The 18676-nt window shown below is 42.5% G+C and overlaps 1 protein-coding gene across 1 annotated transcript in view; it reads left to right on the top strand.

Moving 5' to 3' along the window:
* Positions 1 to 2047: 2047 nt before the first annotated feature.
* Positions 2048 to 18676, top strand: part of ANO4 (anoctamin 4) — a 429862-nt gene continuing 413233 nt past the window's right edge. The window contains exons 1-2 of the mRNA XM_036759990.1: positions 2048 to 2183; positions 16806 to 16889. Of these exons, the coding sequence (XP_036615885.1) occupies positions 2048 to 2183; positions 16806 to 16889 (220 nt within the window). The remainder of the gene's footprint in view (positions 2184 to 16805; positions 16890 to 18676) is intronic.

Here is an 18676-nt window from a genome sequence, read left to right as displayed (position 1 = left end):
TTCCCCATCTGAAAAATTAGGGAGATTGGATGAAAGGACTTTTAGTCCTTTCTAGCTGACGATCTAGTATCCTATGCAGAAGCCCAGTTGCCAGATCATGTCTTTGCCTCACTGGCTGTTTAAAAGAATTTGCATGACCAGAAAAGATAATTTTTTGAATCAAATATTAAAGTCATAACAGTCCCACCTACTTATCTTGGGGGGGGTAAGGAGGAAGATGTTCTTCTAGTCATCTGTATCTCATTAAAAAAGGACATTTTACAGCTATGATCCATTCGCTCATAAAAGTCCCTGAAGCCCAGGTTTATTGATATGTGTGCTTTGCATTCTACCAATCACATTTGGAAGGCTTCACCTGGGCATCTGGCTTCGTGCCGATGCCGTAAATGATGCTGTGTGAGCTAGGAGCTGGTCATCTCCCATCTCTTGCCTTGGGTACCCTATGGCTGAGTCCATCAGGACCTCCAACTTTCCCTGTCTTTTTGGACCAGAGTGAACCTGTGCCATGTGCAATTCCAAAGCCGGAGGGACTTCTCAAGGAGAAAGAGGCAGAAAGTGGGGGTAGCAGTGGGGTGGCTGCCAGCAGCCAGTGGGAGGACAGGTCCTGTTCTGTGTTCCCTTTATTGTAGCCCCAAGGAAGCTGTCTGGAAGGGATGCTGTGGGAATTCCAAATATGGCCATTTTCCTCAGCTGCTAACATCCCTATTAAAAGTTCTCCAGAAGAGAGCCTCAATTCACCTTTGGTGAAAGATGACCCAGGAAACAAACATTTCTTGGCTTAAACGTGTTTTTTTTCCTGAAACATATCATAGTTGGGGGGATAAAAAGGACTCCTTTGATTCCCGTCTCCCCTCTTCCCTCCCTAATGCTGAGTCTGCTGGGCAATCCCTTCTCCCACCTCCAACACATATTGTCTTTGTGACTTGGGCTCATCCCAACCTCTCAACGCTCTCTGGGAGTATAAATTAAAGAGGAGGTGCCCACATGTATTGGTAGAGGGAGTGTCCTTATCTAGGAACTCCTTATGCCAATGAAATACCTAGTGTCTTCTCTATTCCCCTGCCTCCTTCCCCATGCCAACAGTAGGCAAACTTGGTGCCTGGCTCTGGATTCAGAGGTTTGCCTTCAAATCTCAGCTGTCCATATCTTTGTGACTAGGTGCTTCTCACTTTACTCCCCCCTCAGTTCCTCCCTTTGCTCCTGTGTAAGACAGACACAGAGAGACAGCTAGGCAGATAGCACTGTGGATAGAGCTCTGGGCCTGGAGTCAGGAAGAACTGAGTTCAAATCCAGCCTCAGATACTTACTAAGTGTGTGACCCTGGACAAGTCACTTAATCTCACCTTCAGTTTCCTTAACTGTTAAATGGGGAAATAATAGTACCTATCTTCCAGGGTTGTTGTGAGGCTCAAATAAGATAGTTTTAAAGCACTTAGTAGGGTGCCTGGCACATAGTAGGCTCTGTAAATGTGAGCTACTACTATTATTGGAGAGGCAGAGAGACAAACGGGAGTAGATTAACAGGCTTTTGAGATATCTAACATATACGATCCGCAGAGCCCCCCTCCCATCACTAGAAGGATACATAGTTAGTTGGCTTAGGGCGAGGAAAATCCTTCGGCATCCCTGAATGCGAAGCTTGCGTGAATGAACACTCTTCCCCTCCCCCACCTCTTAAGTCCCTCCAGTGGGTTCCAGTGAGTGATCCTGCGTGAAATCCCTCCCTTCGGGGACTGGAGGGATCAGCTTTTCCACGTGCCCCTCCCACCCTCCCTCCTTGCCCCTCCTACCCCTTGCCCCACGGTGTGTCCCCTTGCTTCCCTTCCCAGTTCTGCACTGGCTGAGTACCCTAAGCTTTGCTCCTGTCGCCTCTCCCTCCTTTCCTCCCCTCCGCCCTCGCCCCTCTCTCTTTTTTCCTTCCTCCCCTTTCTGGTGTGTGCTGAAACCCGGGGAGGCGAGCTCGGCACTGAAACTTCTCCGTGGCTTTCGGCGGAGGACTGGGCATGCTCAGGAGGCAGGAGACTTTGGGCTTGCGAGTGGGAAGCGTATGCCCTACCCCGGCCAGGTGGAGCCCGCCCATGGGAGCGAGCGGCCAGCGCCAGGGCCCGACGCCGCTGCGCTGCCCAGCTCTGGTCCCAGCCTGGGCAGACCCCGGGCCAGGATGTCCTCCTTGGCTGCATACGGTAAATAGGTTTACTTCTTCATCTTTTCTACTAGTCCGGAGTGGGGGCAATTCCCCAGCTGTCCTTTTTTTGGATACCCTCTGATCACAGAGTGGAAACTTCTGGGTACTAGTAAAGGGGTGGGGTGGGGGCTTTGGCAGCTTGGCTTTCAAAGGAGACAGGGTCATTGTCTTGGGGGTGCCCAGCTGTGAAATCAGAACTGCGGACAGAGTTGTAGAAAGATACTGGCAGGGATTAGCAAGCTTGCCAAACTTAAAGCTTGGGAGTGGAGACTTGGCTTCCAGGAAGATTCTCTTCCTCCGAAGCCATCAGAGAGATTTGTATTGCAGGGACCGAGGCGGGATTAAGAGAAGGGGAACAGCTCAACCACTCCTCAGCCTACTGCTGCTGGGGTGACCTTGGGCCAGTCTCCCAAGTTCTTCAGGCCTCAGTTTGGCCAAGGAGGGGAATGCCAACATCTACCTCATCACGCTGGGGTGAGTTTAAATTAATTTAAAACCTGAGACCCTAAAAATAAGTCAGTTTGGAAATAAAGGTGCTGGCTAGACAGAAGGGGATTACTACTGCTCTTTGCAAATATTTCCAGTTTCAGAATAAATCACAGTCCCCAAGGTTTCAGGCTCAGCACCAGAAGCTGTGCTAAAAGATACCAGTTAGGGGGTTCTTATCAATGTTTCTGTTTGTGTGGAGGGGAAAAGTAATTTAGTTCATCCTTTATCAGAGATGCTGGTGAGTGACTTGGTTAGGAAACAGACACTCAGAATGATTTTTCCCTTTCCCCTTGTATTATCAGTAGTGAAAGGTGTTTAAAAAGTGAAGGCTGGTAAGGAATTAACTGGGAAATATTAGCCACTGCCTTAAGGGCTCCTATTGTGGGAGAACCTAGGGGTTTTAGGCAAGGTAAGAAAGGCAAACCTATAAGCAGCATGCTGCCTCCATTTCTTGTTCCCTCTTCCAAGCTTAAAGGGACCTGCCTTACGGGGCATACACCACGTAAAATGATTACTCAGGTACTGCTAGATGGACTGCTACTGGAGATGGATGTGAAGGTGAATTGCCAACAAATTGCAAATAGGTAACAAAGTGCATTGGGAAGCCTATTTTTCCCCCTTTAAGCCTTTGCTGCGATCAGGGATGGTTCTCCTGGCAATCACTTTTCAGCTGCCTAACAGTTGTCCTCTTGCATCTGAAGAATCTTAACAGATTCTTACAGGCATGGGTAAGCACATTGATGAGGATTTCGGAATATATCCATTCATTGACAGACATCTATTTTTAATCCTTTCCGCTATCAGAGGAATCCAACTTTTGTACTTGACTGCATTTTAGATTTCTCAGGCTGCCTGGGGGATGCTCTCAATGCCAGGCTTAAATAATAGCGGGTGCTATAAACGTCTAGAAGCTTTCAAGGCTTAATTGGGCACCCAAGTGGGGAAAATGAATTCAGAATAAGTTAAATCACTTTGAAAAGCAAGCATGCTTCACTAATTAAAGGGGAAGCAAGTTATTTCTTCACAACTAAAAATTAGGAGGTTTTTTTTAATGCTAAAAAGATTTGAAACTCAATAAAATATCCTAATGAGAGACCTGAGTTCAAATTCTGCCTCTGACTAGCTGTGTAACCAAGGGCTAGTTACTTCACATTTCTGTACCTCAGTTTCTGTATCAGAAAAATTAAGGGATTGGACTTGATAAACTCTAAAATCTAAGTCTATAATCTATATAAGCTCCATATCTAAGTCTATAATCCTATGAATCTATTTTTTTTGAATGTTTGGTTTGTACCTTTTCCAGAATTTCACCACCTCCCCCGTGGTCTTTGAGTAATGGCTTTTAACAGTCTGAATCCAGGGGCAGCGCTCTTCCCACTGTCAGGGGCTCCCTTGACAATCACAAAAATTACTTGCTTTCCTTCCAAATATCCATACTTCATCCCATATAAAAACCTTGCCCTTTGGGAGACTTGGGAAAGCTCTGTGGATACACCTTAGTCTTGGTTTTCCCATAGTTGACATTGAAACACAAACAAAGACTAGTTATGCACTGAACAATACCAAATAGTCTTTGCGCATTTGTTGTTGCTGAAATGTTTTTTTCTGTCCTGTCCAATTCTGCCTGACCCCATTTGGGGTTTTCTTGGCACAGATACGGGAGTGGTTTCCAGATGAGGAAACTGAGGCAAACCGGGTTAAGTGATTTCCAAGGTCACGCAGCTAGTAAGTGTCTGAGGACTGATTAGAACTCAGAAAGATGAGCCTTCCTGACTCCAGGCTTGTTGTTCTATCCGCTGCACCACCTGGCTGTCCTAGCTTTGCACATGATAGGCACTCAAAAAATATTATTCAGTCGATGCATTGATGAGCCCCTAGATTTTAAAATGTGTATTTCTGAGGTTTTGTGTCATTTTTTAAAGGATTTTTGTATTTAAAATTTTAAGCTTATAAACTCCTTTTAAAAATACTAATCATTTCCTAATAATTTTCCTCTGCCAACCATATAGAAAACCCTCTCTTACACCATTCTTTGTACTGAAGAAAAAGTTAAGCACAACCAGCTATCTTGTAGCAATTATAATAACAGCATATGTAGCATTCTGCACCTGTAGTCTTCTCCACCCCCCCTCCCCACACCTTGTGCTTTCATCATATCTTGGTTGGAGTCAGGGCTGATCCTGGTGTTTAACCGGCATTTTAACTGCCCTTTTTGCATTTCTATTACTGGCTTTCTCTACAGTCTGGGTGCTTTTCTGGTGTTCTCTAGAATTGTCATTCAAAGTTGAGCAAGACACCTTAAACTCTGGTAGTCTCACTGTGGCAGACTTTCAAGAGGATGTGGATGGGAGACACTCCATGCAAAGGCCTGGATGGCTGGATGGGTGGTGATTTGCATCACTGGGGGGAACATTCATATAAGTGAGGTCACAGATCCCTTTTAGTTGAGTTGGTATATCTCTATCTTGATTCTACTTTCTTTGCTCTACATCAGCTTGTTTAAGGCTTGCTATATTTTTTAAAATTTATTTTTATTCATAATTTAATCCAAATGTGATCATTTTCCATTGCATTGATACGTTTGGGGCAGCTAGGTGATACAATGGATAGAATTCCTAGCCTGGAATCAGGAAGACCCAAGTTCAAATGCAATCTCAGACCCTTATTAACTGTGTGATCCTGGGCAAGTCACCACGCTGTTTGCCTCAGTTTCCTCATCTGGAAAATGAGCTGGAGAAGGAAATGGCAAAACGCTCCAGTAGCTTTGCCAAGAAAACCCCAAATGGGATCACAAAGAGTTGTACACAACTGAAACGACTGATCAACAACATTGATAAACCAAAATTTGTTCGGCACATTTGATGGATGCAACTTTGTTTCCAGGTGTTTTGCTGCTATAAAAGTGTTGCTATGATTATTCTGTTATGTATGAGACCTTTATAAAAATTATTTTTAACCTCTTTGAGGAATATGCCCAATGATGGGGCTGCTGAATCAAAAGGTTATGAACAGCTGAGTGACTTCTTCTAGAATAACTGAATTGTTTTCCCCAATGTTTGGACCAATCTGAAACTCCACTAATTGTATGTTAGTGTGTCTATGTTCCCATAGCCCATCCAACAGCAATAACTTGGTTCTTTTATCATGTTTGTTAATTTCCTGGATGTGAGATGAAATCTCAGTTGTTTTTTATTTTTATTCTTTTATTAAACTTAGAATTTTTTCCTTTTTTGTTCATTGTTGATAGTTTGTATTTTTTTTTGCTTTTTACTTTATGTGTATTATTTATGTTGCAATTTTAATTTTGTTTATCTCATGACTTAATGTACTGTAGGTTCACAGCTGATTGACTGGGACTCTTTCGTAAGGAGAGATTGTTATTCTCAAGCCATGTAAAAGAAGTACCAGGGAGCTTTGCTCCCCACAGTGGGGAAAATGATTGTCTTTGGTAGCTTACCAAATCCTTGCTCCAGCTGTTTCATATGCTTGTCAACTGAGGTGTCAACTGGTACTTGGGGAAGCTCAAAAAAGGTACTGTGGAGCTAGTGAAGCAATTCAAGAACATTAGTTAGTCAACTACTGATGGCTAGGAGTACAAAGGGGATACAAAGAGAAAAATGAAATGGTCCCTGCCCTTAAGAAGCTTCCACTCTACTGAGGGGATGCATAAACACAGATAAAGAAATTTGAGGAGGAAAAGAATACTAATCATGTTCTAAGCAAGAGGTGATAAGGATCTAAGAAGAGTGGTGGCCAGGTGTCTATAGAGAGGGGGTATATGAAAGGGTTAATTTTCAGGTAGAATTGAGAGGACTTGGCAACTCTATGTATGTGAATGTTTATATATGTGTATAGAGGTGTCAGTGACCTGGAGGGAAGGGTCAAAATGACCCCAAGAATGTGAACTTAGGGGACTAGGAAGGTGGCGGTACCCTCAACAGAGATAAGAAATGAATGATGTTGGTAAGGAGCCAGACATTGACCAATCCTTCCACCAGAAAATCTGGCTCGGAGAAGGGGATTGATTCTTGATTCTGTGGTTGTACAAATATATTCTAATGTTGAGATCCATCAGCACCCACCATGAGATGTTGACCCTAAGTTCTGTTTTTAATGGTTCAGTAACTGGAAGGAGCACCAACTCTGAAGTCAGAGGACCTGGGTTCAAATTTCATCGACGATGCTACCCATGTGACCCTGTGCTAGTCACTTTACTACCCTGAGTTTTATCTTCCTCATCTGTAAAATGAAGCAGTTGGATCCTATGTCCTTTGCAGTCCCTTCCAGATCTATATCAATGATCATATAACTCTGGCATCTTTGGCTTAAATTATTTTAGGAACCACCTATGAAGTACCTACTGTGGACAGGGAATGGCACTAGGCTCTCAAGGAAAGCAGAGATAAAAAGCTGGTGCTTTTTGTCAAAGTGCTTTATTTACATTATCTGTTTGACCTTTCTATCTGTGAAATGGGGAAACAGAGGTTCAGAGACATTAAGTGACTTGAGATTCAAACCCAGGTCTTTCTGGCTCTACATTGAGCACTTTATCCTGTATGCCACACTGTAGATTTAGGACTGGGAAGGTGCCAGGAGTAGACAGAGATCTGGGACATATCATCCAGTGGGGCACAACAAGGGATGCTTTTGAATGTATTTAAGCTTGAATATATTTAAATAAGAGCATCCTGATGGTACAGTGGATAGAGTGCCTAGAGTCAGGAAGACTCATCTTCCTGAGTTCAAATCTAGCCTTGTCCACATACTAGTTATATGACCCTGTGCAAGTCACTTAACTCTGTCTCAGTTTCCTCATCTGGGAAATGAGTTGGAGAAGGAAATGGCAAACCACTCCAGAATCTTTGCCAAGAAAACCCCAAAGGCAGCTAATGGTACAGTGGATAGAACACTGAGCTTGGAGTCTAGAAGACCTAAGTTCAAATCTGGCCTCAAACACTTGCTAGCTATATGATCCTAAGCAAGTCACCTCATTTTGGGGGCAACTAAGTGGCGCAATGGATAAAGTACCAGTTGTGGACTTAGGAGGATCTGAGTTCAAATGTGGCCTCAGACTCTTGACACTTAACTAGCTGTCTGACCCTGGGAAAGTCTCTTAACCCGGATTGCCTGACCACCCCCCGCCCCCCCCAAAAAAGAAAAGAAAATTCCAAATAGGGTCACATCTTTAAATTCCTATTTTATTTTAAAAATACATTCATATTTTAATCATAAAATTCATATTGCCATGGCTTGTAGATGTTTTATGATGTCATCATGTGTTACAGAGTGAGAGACAGTGTGATAGAGTGGCTAGACAGCTGACCTTGCAACGCCTGGGTTAAAATCTGGCCTCCGATAGCTGGGGAACATTTCTGTGCTTTAGGCAACTCTCTAGGATTGTACATTGCAGAGCCCATCCTCCTCAGCATTGGTAGAGTGTGTTCCCAGTAGTGAGTTCCCTATATCAATTATAGCTATTAAAAAAAAGTTACAGGGAAGGCTCAAAGCCTTGTAGCCTGCAAGGGACGCCATTTTTAAAGGAGGGGCCAAGTGGTGAGGTGTAGGGCATACGTACAAATGCCTTATCCATTGTACTTAAGGTCATCCTCTCTACCCTCATGGAGTCCTGTTTGAAGAGGTTATGATTCACTCCTTGCCATTTCCTTTATTATTTCTCTACAGCCTTAGGCGATAGGTTTAAATCTCAATATTGCATTATAGGTGGAAATGCTGCAGGGGGTCTGGCTTCTGTCCTAAACCACTTAACTAGTCTGGGCCCTAGTTTCCTCAAATGTAGGTTGGAGGATTAAGCTCCTTTGCACTGGTCAGGTCTGGGATTTTGAGAAACAGAGACAAAGATGTCAACTCCCTTGATTTGGATTTATTGGGAAGGTACAATAAACTTACTCATACAAAAAGGGTAAGATGAAAGATGAGAATTCCTTATTGCTGCCACCTGCTGGGTTCCTGGCTTCATCTGGCTTTGGGAAATGATGCTATGTTCAAAACTGCTCTCAGGAAATAAGTTTTCTCCAGACAATAGAAAAGCCACGCGATGGCCCAGAGATGTTGGGCGTTGATTTTCTACTAAAGCAGACCAAGGGAGCTGGAACCTTGTTATAAACAAGGCCATCGTGAGTAGGTCAGATCAGGCTAAACCCAAATTGATCGAATTCCTTAAGAGCCCTGGCATGTACTTGGGAATAGTCATCAATCACTCCCTGTGTCTGCCTACAAAAGCACCCTTCTCCCATGGGGAAGAGACCTGGTCTAACCAGCCTGCACCACTCATTCCAGGTCTGTGAGCTTATTTCCAAATCCCTTTGGGGACTTTGTACCAAATTTTGCTCCCTAGCTAGTGGCTTTGAAGCAAGATTTTTTCCTTCATCCCTCTTGAAAAGTCCCTTTTCTCATTGCAAATTGCAGAGAGAAGATATCTTTTTAGTCTGTGAAAACAGAAGGCCCAAGCTGCCCCTGGAAGCGTGGATTCCCTCTTCACAGGGATTGGTTGTGTTTCTGGTTTAGCCATTCCCTCAGCTCCCAAGTCGTAGGGGATTTGGGAGGAGCTTTCCTCTTATTTTTCCCCAAATCCGGGTCCTTGTTACGCGATCAATAGTGCTTTCACTAAGTAGTAATTAGGGTTCTTTAACTCCTGGCAAAGCAGGTGCAAATCTGCTTTTTGGATTGAAAAACTATTTGAAATTAAAAAAATTAAATTTACAAAGGATTAAACGCCTGCATACCATGGAATTAAAGACAAAAATGACCTACCTTCAAGGAGTTTCCATCTTTGTGGGGAAAACAACATGGATACAAAGAAGTTTATGTATGAATATGTATATGCTATATGTTGTGAGTACTTGTGTATGTGGATAAGATACCTGTATACTAATATACACAAAGTCAATTCAAGTATTTTTGGGGGGAGGGGAGTTCTAGCAACTGGGGCCATCAGGAAAGGCTTTTGGTAGTAGATGGCACTTGATGGGAATTAGGGTTTCAACAAGGGGAGCTGAGCTGGGAGAGCTTGGCCGGTTCAAAAGCAGTGGGGGATGGGAAGCAAGTGGGAGAGCTTAGCTGGAAATTATCGGCAGGGGGAAGAGGGAGGAATGAAAGAGACAAGGAGAGTGGAGGGGAGAGAGGGCGGGGGCGGGGGGGGGAAGAGGGAGAGGGGGAGAGAGGAGAAGGGAGGGAGGAGAGAAAGAGGAAATCAGTCTAGAGAGAGAGTTTGGAGCCAGCCTGTGAAATATTTGGTGGTGATGGTGCTAGGGTGAGAGGGTCAGGGTTGCAAATGTACCCAGGTAATCAGGAGGTAATGTGGGCAGGGAGGTAACTCCAAGAAGGGAATTAGGAGAGCCTTTAGTGAGGAGCTGGCCTCTGAGCTGAGTCTGGAAGGCAGATGAGGATTCAAGGAGTCAGAGGTGAGGAAGGAAGGCCTTCCAGGCTTGGAGAATGATTTATAGGAAGGCATGGAAGCAAGAGAAGGAATGTTGACTGGGAGGGACAGTGTGGGGAGGGAGCTGGATTGTTGGGAAAATAGCTCAGAAAGGGTAGTAACGTGGGGCAAACCAAACAAAATTGGAGAGGTAAATGGGGAGCACCAGTGTATAGGGCTTTAAATGCCCTGTTCAGTCTTGGGTTTTCTCCGAGAAGTTGGTAGGGGGCTGCTCAAGGGTTTGAGCAGAAGAATATGACAGGGTCAGCCCTGAACTTCAGGAAGGTGATTTTAATGGCTGCATGAAGGGCTGATCCAAGAGGGCAGATTGGAAGCAGAGGAATCAATTAGTAGGCTATTGTAAAGAGTCCAAGTGAGGACCTGAACAAGGCTGGTTTAGGTGAGTAGAGAGGAGGGAACAGCTGTGAGAGATGTTGTGAAGGATTGAATTGACAGGACTTGGCAGCCAGTGATGGAGGGGATGGCAAAGACTGGGACCTGTGATGACATTGGCACAGAAAACTCCCAGATAAGGGAACTCCTTCTACCAATGCACGTTGGTACCTTTTCTGTATCTTAGAGTCTTGTTTCCATTGCTGCCTGTCCCTTCTACCCCTTCCCCCTCTTCCCCCCTCCCCCTGCCATTCCACACACATGCGTATACAGGATATGCATATACACATATGTAACACAATATGCACACATGCATATATGTATAAATCCACACAGTATATATGCATATATAAATTATATAGACTGTAAAACTGATAATATATTTAAAGTGCTTTGCAAACTTTAAAGTGATCTCTCATTAGTTACTATCATCATTTTTATGATAAGTAATTATATTTAATTATTAATTATATTTGTAGTTAGTTACTATCATCATCACTTTTATTATTCAAGGTCACCCAAAAGTCTTAGTGCAATTTTAAGCTTTTATAGCTTAATATACATACAAACTTTATAGAACTATGTGAATGTGAGTTGTGATTATTTCAGTTTGGAATGGGATTTAAAGACATATAAATACCTAGGTATAGTCGGATACTTTTTTCCATCAATTGTCAACTATTAAATCCTGCTTAGCTTAATCCTGATTTTATAAATATATACATATGTTAATACATGCACATATATGTCTGTATACATGCAACATATATACATATAGTATATCTATGTATCTTATCAGTCTATCTAACTCTATTCCACTAGATTGTTTTCAAGCCTGATCTCTAACTCTTTTAAACAACTCATGTTTTTTTTATAGAAAATAGTGTTTTAAAACATTTTAAAATAGAACATCAGATTTTAAAGCAGACATGAAATGTTTTCTTCACAGTTCAAATAAACATTCTCTATAACATTGGATTTAAATACTATATTAAATATAAATCTATATCAATTGAATATGTATCAAATGAATACATATCATTATGAACATATATCAATTGAATATATTCAGTAGTGTGAAGATAACATTTATTATTCTTGTGACATCTACTTTGAAAGGCTTTAAATTATCATTCTTTAGAAAGGACCCTGATCCATTTAAAGCTTGGTGTATGTTAAAGGCCAGGCTCAAAAACAGTCTAGGAGAACCAGACTTTTGTCTAACGGGTAAACTTAATGTTATAAAATTAGAAGTAACACAAAAGATTATTTCAAAGAGACGATCCAAGAGAGGTGCATTGGGGAGGGAAGAACAACCATCTCCCCACTGGGGAAAGTCATGGGAAAGTCACACTGCCAAACAAAAGATGGCTGGAATCTGTCTTTTTCTTGCTTAAGTCTGTTTTAGGAGAAAAGGTGAAGGAATGCTGTGTGGTCAGAAAGCTGGTCATGGGTGCTTGGGAGGCCACGTCAGGCCTTTTCTGAGATTAGAAGAAAGTAGTGATAGCTAAAACTTAACCTACAGCAGTAAAAGAAGTGACAGGCTGGGTTCTTTCACCCCAGGCAAAGACAGAACTAGGCGATTGGGGATTTTAATGCTGAATCAGGGAGCAGAGGAGCCAGAGGAAAAACAATAGCATCTTTTGAACCAAAGTAAATGGAAACCAGCTGCAAGGCCCTTTGATATAAAACTGGACAGAGTAGAATTTAAGGCAGAGCCAAGCTTGATGAATATCAAATACAGCATCATTGCCTCTCCATTAAGGTATCTCTCTGATCCTTTATCCCGGTGTGTAGGTGACCCTGCATTATCAAAGGCTATGCTAGCATTGGGCAGCCTCTAACAGGGGCTCCCAAGAGGGAAAGGCTTTGAGTACAGGTCTGCTGATGGATTTTATGTCTGCTATCTGAAGACCGGCGTAGCTGAATGCAGCTCATGCCCCTTTCTGTAGGATAGAATATTTAAAAAACTCTTTAAAACAGAACATAAAAATCTTAAAATAGATATGAAGTGGTTTTTAATCACAGTTTTGAAAAAATGTATTTGGCTTAGATAGGAAAGAAACTCAGAAAACATCTATCATGTACAAAGCATTAGATAGAAGTAAGATAATATAAAAAAATATTCAGGGCAGTTGTATGTATAATTTATTATTATTATTACCACCACCACCACTACTCCTAATGCCACTCCTCATCCTCCTCTTCCTTTTCCTCTTCGCACTACTACTGCTACTACCACTTCTACTACTGCTACCACCCCCCCCCCCCACCACCATTACCACCATTACCACGGGATTCTGGGCCCTGTTTTCCTCATCTGTTAAATGGAAGTGGGGGAAGGGTTGGAGTAGATAGCCTCTAAGGTCCCTTTTAGCTCTATTCCTGACATTCCTGTGTGATGTTAGTCAGGTCACCTAACCTCTTGGGGTCTCAGGTTCTCATCTGTAAAATGAGAGAGTTGGAGTAGGTGGCATTGGAGGTCCATTCAAACTCTTGCAGTCTATGAATTTTTCCAAATCCAACCAATGGCTAGTTTCTCTTCAGCAGGAGCTTTTCTTCAGAGGGTTTGAGAGCGTTTCACAGAATAGATGGCCTCTTGCTGCCATGAAACCCATCAATTCCACTTAATTCCCATAGATAGCAACCCTCACTCTTCTCCCTATCCCTGACTCAATACCCAATGCTTTCATTCCACCAGTTGTTTGCTCATACTCTGTCTTTTTCTCCCATGGTTGCCAAAGTGGTAGCTGGAGGTTACCCTTTCAACCAAATCAATCCTCATTCAGATCTCTTCATAAACATCCAGACTTTTTAATCTTCATTCATACTTTGTATTCACTACATTGCCCAGGTTTCCGATATCTACCCCCTACCCCCGGCCATCATCTTTGCTGTGCCTAAGTCTATTTACTTTCTTTTCCCCCCATGAGTGTCAATTATTTTTCTTCTGAGAGTTATGAGACTTGCTCACTGAATCATAAGATCATAGTTCTGAAACTAGAAGGAACCATCTTATAGACCACGAAGTCCAACACCTTCATTTTACCGATGAGGGAACTGAGACCCAGAGAGGTGAAGTGATTTGCCCGGTATAACACAGCTAATATTTAAATTCAGGTCTGAGTTCTCACCATATTTGTGTACTTGGTTTTCCTTCTACTGGGTATTTCATTTCTCACTTGTATGCCTTTGCATTGGCTCCCCTCCATCCCTGGAATGTGCTTTTTCAACTCATTTCTGCATCTTTGAATTCCTTTAAGACCTAGTATAAGGACTATACTCTACACAAAAACTTTTATGATTCCTCCTAGCTACTAGTTCCCTCCTTCTCAGAACTATTTGTATTTATTTTGTATATAGCCTACCTAGAATTACATATGTATCTAGCCCAGGGAATAGAGGGACTGAGACCACAGGGACTGGAGATCTAGAAAACTTGCTGTCATTTTTCTGTCATCATGGTTTGTCAGTTCCAAAGGAAACTGACCTCTAGTTGGGGGAATTAGGCTTTCCATTCTCACACAGGTTGGCTCATTACCCCTAACGAGGCTACTGAGGGAAAGTATTGCTTTTGGGTCTAATCTGGGGTTTTCCCAAGAGAGAAAATAAAAGATACTCAGTGCACATATATGAATTAAGAATGGATACGAGATTTGTTCCTACTCGAAGCACGTGTTGCAGAATGATCAAAACAGAATTCAGTAACTCACTTATTGCTCCTAGCTTAGTCAGCTGGGAGGTCAATATTCAAGTCTGGTTGGGACAAGGCAGTTTTTGCAAGACTGCTCATAACCATGTTATATTTTTACTCAGTTGGAATTGTTCAATAAATAAACTGAGTTTGATTGTTATGGTTCCTTCTCTCCAAACCCGGTTCCTCCCTTGGCTTAGGTACTCTAGTCTATTCTATTCATCGTTGGACTGTCTGATGCAGGTACTTCCCTCTGCTGTAGCCATTCCCACTTTGTGACATGAAATTGCTGTTCCTTTGCTAGTGGGAGATGCCACTTCTGACACCCAAGCATTTTATGTTCTCAAAAGGCCTTGAAACAAAGGAAAGAAGAAACAAAATGGGGTAGTCCAATCCAGGCACAGGTTGGCTAGTCATGACATATTGTTCATGGAACGTGACCACATAGGGTGAAGAGACACTCACTGGAACCTCTGGACAGTTTAAAGTTGCTCTCCCATTTTGAAGCCTGAAGGAAAATGAATAACTGAGGGGGTGGCTGGCTCCTTTGATACATCCAGAGTATCAACTCAGCAGCCAATGATGGAGACTTTATGCATCAATGAATCATGGCCAGATAGTAGTAAATCCCCCAGAGCTCCCATATGGTCCACTGGAAGTAACCAGAGATATCTGTGCATGCAGTGTGTGTTGGAGGTGTGGGGGTTGTTTGAGATAGGGAGAAGGCAACTGCCAACATATATGTGTTTTGTCTCAGACTGTAAGTTCCTTGAGGGCAGGACCAATTAACTGGTGTCTCTGTATCCCCAGCCCCTAGCACAGTGCTCCAAACATATTGGTTGTTTACTTTATATCAGGCACTATACTAGGGAGTAAGGGGATACAAAGGCAAAAATGAAAAAAAAAGTACCTGCCCTCAAGAGTCTTACAGAATCATAGAATTAGAGAGTTGGAATATTCCTCAGTGACCACCTAGTCTGACCTATATAAGACAGAATTCCCTACTACAACAAGGGTTTACTTTCTGTTACTTGGTTTTGTGAGTGACAAGAAGGGGTCTGATGTGAGAGATGTTATGGAGGCAGAATAAGCCAAACTGGAAAACTGAGTTTGGAGGGGGAATGAGATGAAGGATGCAGAGAAGGAGTTTTGGCTCTAGAGGATGGTGGTGCCCTTTATAGAAAAAGGCAAGTTTTGGAGGAGGGGAGGGACTGGGGCCCTTAGATGATGAGCTCTGTTTAGGACTTGTCTTTCTCCTTGTAACCTCTACCAATCAACCTTTTCTCTTGGGAGGGAAAAACCGATCCTGTGGCAAGGACTTCAAACACAATCTACCAGTGAAGGATTAGCTAAGAAGTCAGGAGCCTGACAGCTTTAAAATTAGTTATTCAGCAGAGATGTTTTTGGTCTGAACTTTGTTGGTTAGTAGAAGTGTATAAATGAAAATAGCATACTAGAGTAATTTCCCCAATTTTCCTCCCCTATGCAAAAGGCTACTATGGGTCACCTCTAGTATCAAACCCAGACTCCTCTGTCTGACCTTCAGGGCCCTTTACAAACTCTCTTCCTTCTAACTTATGGCTGTTCTTGCCTAACAGATGCTATACAAGCAAATAATAAAAATTAATATTTGTATAATGCTTTAAAGTTTGAAAGGCCCTTCATGTATTTTTCCCCTCAATTGATCCTCCCAACAGCCTTGGTGAAATAGGCCCTAGAGTTATTTTCTTCCCATTTTGTAAGTGAGGAAATTGAAGAAGTGAATAGAGGAGTGAAGTGACTTGGCCATGGTCACTTGGCCAGTGATTAGCAGAAGCAGGATTTGAACCTGGGTCCCTTTGACTATGAGTCCAACAAGTTATCTACTGTTTCATGTTCCTTCTACAAAAATGCATTTCAAGTGTGTTCCCAGGACAGGAAAACAAGGACTTTGTCTTGGGATGCTTACATGGTGATATATTTCCTTCCCAGGTCATATTTTCATCTAATGGGGGTTCTGGAGTTTGTCATCCCCATGGCCCAAGGTGTCATCTCTCTTCTGTGATTTTGCTTTCCTTCTCCATTGCTGCATGGAGGCACAAGCCTGACTTCTTGTGGGGCAGACTTCCCCAGCTTATTGGTTGGAGCTATGGTTGGACAGTGCCTTTCACTGCCACCTCTTCTGTTCTATGTTGACATTGCCTCTACCCCATATTGTTTTTTGTCCCAGGAGGAAGAATTCTTCATGTGAACTCTTGTGCCTAGTATGTCTTGGGTATGTTTCACTTACCCAGATCTATGGTTTTGTGTGCATCATTTGCCCTATTTGTAATATAATTATCAGGGCAGCTAGGTGACACCATAGTTCATAGGGTGCAGGGCCTGGAGTTAGGAAGACTCATCTTCCTGAGTTCAAATCTGGTTTCACACACTAGCTGTGTGACCCTGGGCAAGTCATTGAACTTCTCAGAGCTCTAGGCAACTCTCTGAGATTGTAAATTGCATAGAAGTTGCCAACTTGCATTGGAAGAGGGAATTTCTGTCCTGGGAGTTCCCCAGGTCCTAGCCTTAGTTTCTCAGCCAGGCCATGTAACCTATGCTGACTCACCCTCTCTCTTTCTTTTGAACAGACAAAGAGGTTAGCAGTGGGAGCTACAACCTCTCCAGTGCAACAACGGGAAGTTACTACAGCTGTGTCAGCCAGATCACCATAGGTAAGCAAGAAGGTGCCATTTTGTTTTAGAAAAGAAAACTATTTATGTGTCTGGAAATGGAGACTGGAGACACCTGAGCTCCAGAACATTTGGTATTGGGGTCAGATTGGGCTACAAGTCCTCTTCTTGGGGTAAGGAGGTAGTTGGGAGGTTCTTTAAGGACCTGCAGGACTTTTCTATAGCATCAGAGAAGGAAAATCTCATTCAGGATAGGGAGTCTCAGAAAGCTACATTGACTTGCTCAAAGTCTTGCCAAAGTCAGCATTTGAACTCATATCCTTTGACTCCCAAGCCAAACCCAGCATTCTTTCTATTGCCCCACAACATTATCATTATTATTAAATTATTAACAATAATAAAAAGATCCCATATACATGGTACATGATACCTAGTGGCTAAATTGGAACCCAGAGCTAGAGATGCCTGTCCTGGGAAGTGGTCTAATATTTCTTTTCCATGGGGTCTTCACAATTTGTGTTCCAGGTTTTCTAGATCCTATGCTTAGAATCTCATTTCTTCTCAGCTTCATGGGAACTTGCCACCAGCGAGGGTGCCCAACATTGCTGCTTCTGATTCTTTCTGTGAGGAAGATCTTAATATAGACTGACATATGATTATACCTTTCCTCTTTGCCTGGGAATCCACAAGGCTTAGAAACTTGAGTGTATTTTACTTCTCTTTCAAATTTTTTAAACCAAAAAAAGACTTCTTTAGAACTGCATAAGATTTCACAAATAGAATAAATTATTCCTTTAAATATTTCTTTCAGAGTTTGAGCAGCGCAATGATTATACATTGCAACTTTCAAGAACTGTTTCTTGAATGAATGAATGAATGAACTTAAAACTCCCATGATGCATTTGAGTCTTGACATTCTCTCACTGGGCTCAGAAGGCCAGAGAGCCACAATGGGGAAAAGAAGCGAGCTGCTTAAGTAGCTTTTAATGACTCACTCTGTGCCTTGGAGTTACTGGCTTCAATTGTGAGGAGCTGTCCTACTTGAATTGTTTTAAATCATTTCTTTTTTTGTACCTGACCTGTGATTTTGTTGGTGTAGTAGGTTTTGCCCAATGAGAAGACTCTCTCAATGGGGAGGGGCAACTAGGATACAGTGCTGGACAGGGAGTCAGGAGTTCAAATCTGACCTCAGACACTTACTGACTATGTGATCCTGCGCAAGTCACTTAACCTCTTTCCTCATCTGTAAAAGGGGGATAATGATAGCACCTACCACCCAAGGTTGTTGGGAGGATCAGAGGAGATAGTATTTGTAAAGCACTTAGCACAGTGCCTGAACATAGTAGGTGCTCTGTACATGTTAGCTTTTATTATTGTCATTATAATTTATAAAGTGAACTAGCATCTACCTCCCAGGGATGTGGTGCTGATCAAATATAATATTTGTAAAGCTCTTTGTAAACCTTGAAGTGTTATATAAATGCTAGTTATCATCATCATCATCATCATCATAATTGGGGCAGCTGGGTGGCACAGTGGATAGGGTGCCATACCTAGAGTCAGGAAGACTCATCTTCCTGAGTTCAAGTATGACCTCAGACATTTCCTAGCTATGTGTCACTGGGCAAGTCACTTTACCCTGTGGGGCTCAGTTTATTCATCTGTAAAATGAGCTGTACAAAGAAATGGCAAACCCCTCCAGTATCTTTGCCAAGAAAACTCCAAATGGGGGTCACAGAGTTGGACATGACTGAAATAGATCAAAGATTTTCTAAATTAGTTAAATTAGTTAATAAATTAAATAATTTTCTAAATTAAATTATGAAAGT

This window comes from Trichosurus vulpecula, chromosome 5 (genome assembly GCF_011100635.1).
Source record: "Trichosurus vulpecula isolate mTriVul1 chromosome 5, mTriVul1.pri, whole genome shotgun sequence".
Lineage (NCBI taxonomy): Eukaryota > Metazoa > Chordata > Mammalia > Diprotodontia > Phalangeridae > Trichosurus > Trichosurus vulpecula.
This window is presented reverse-complemented; position numbering and strand designations above follow the sequence as displayed.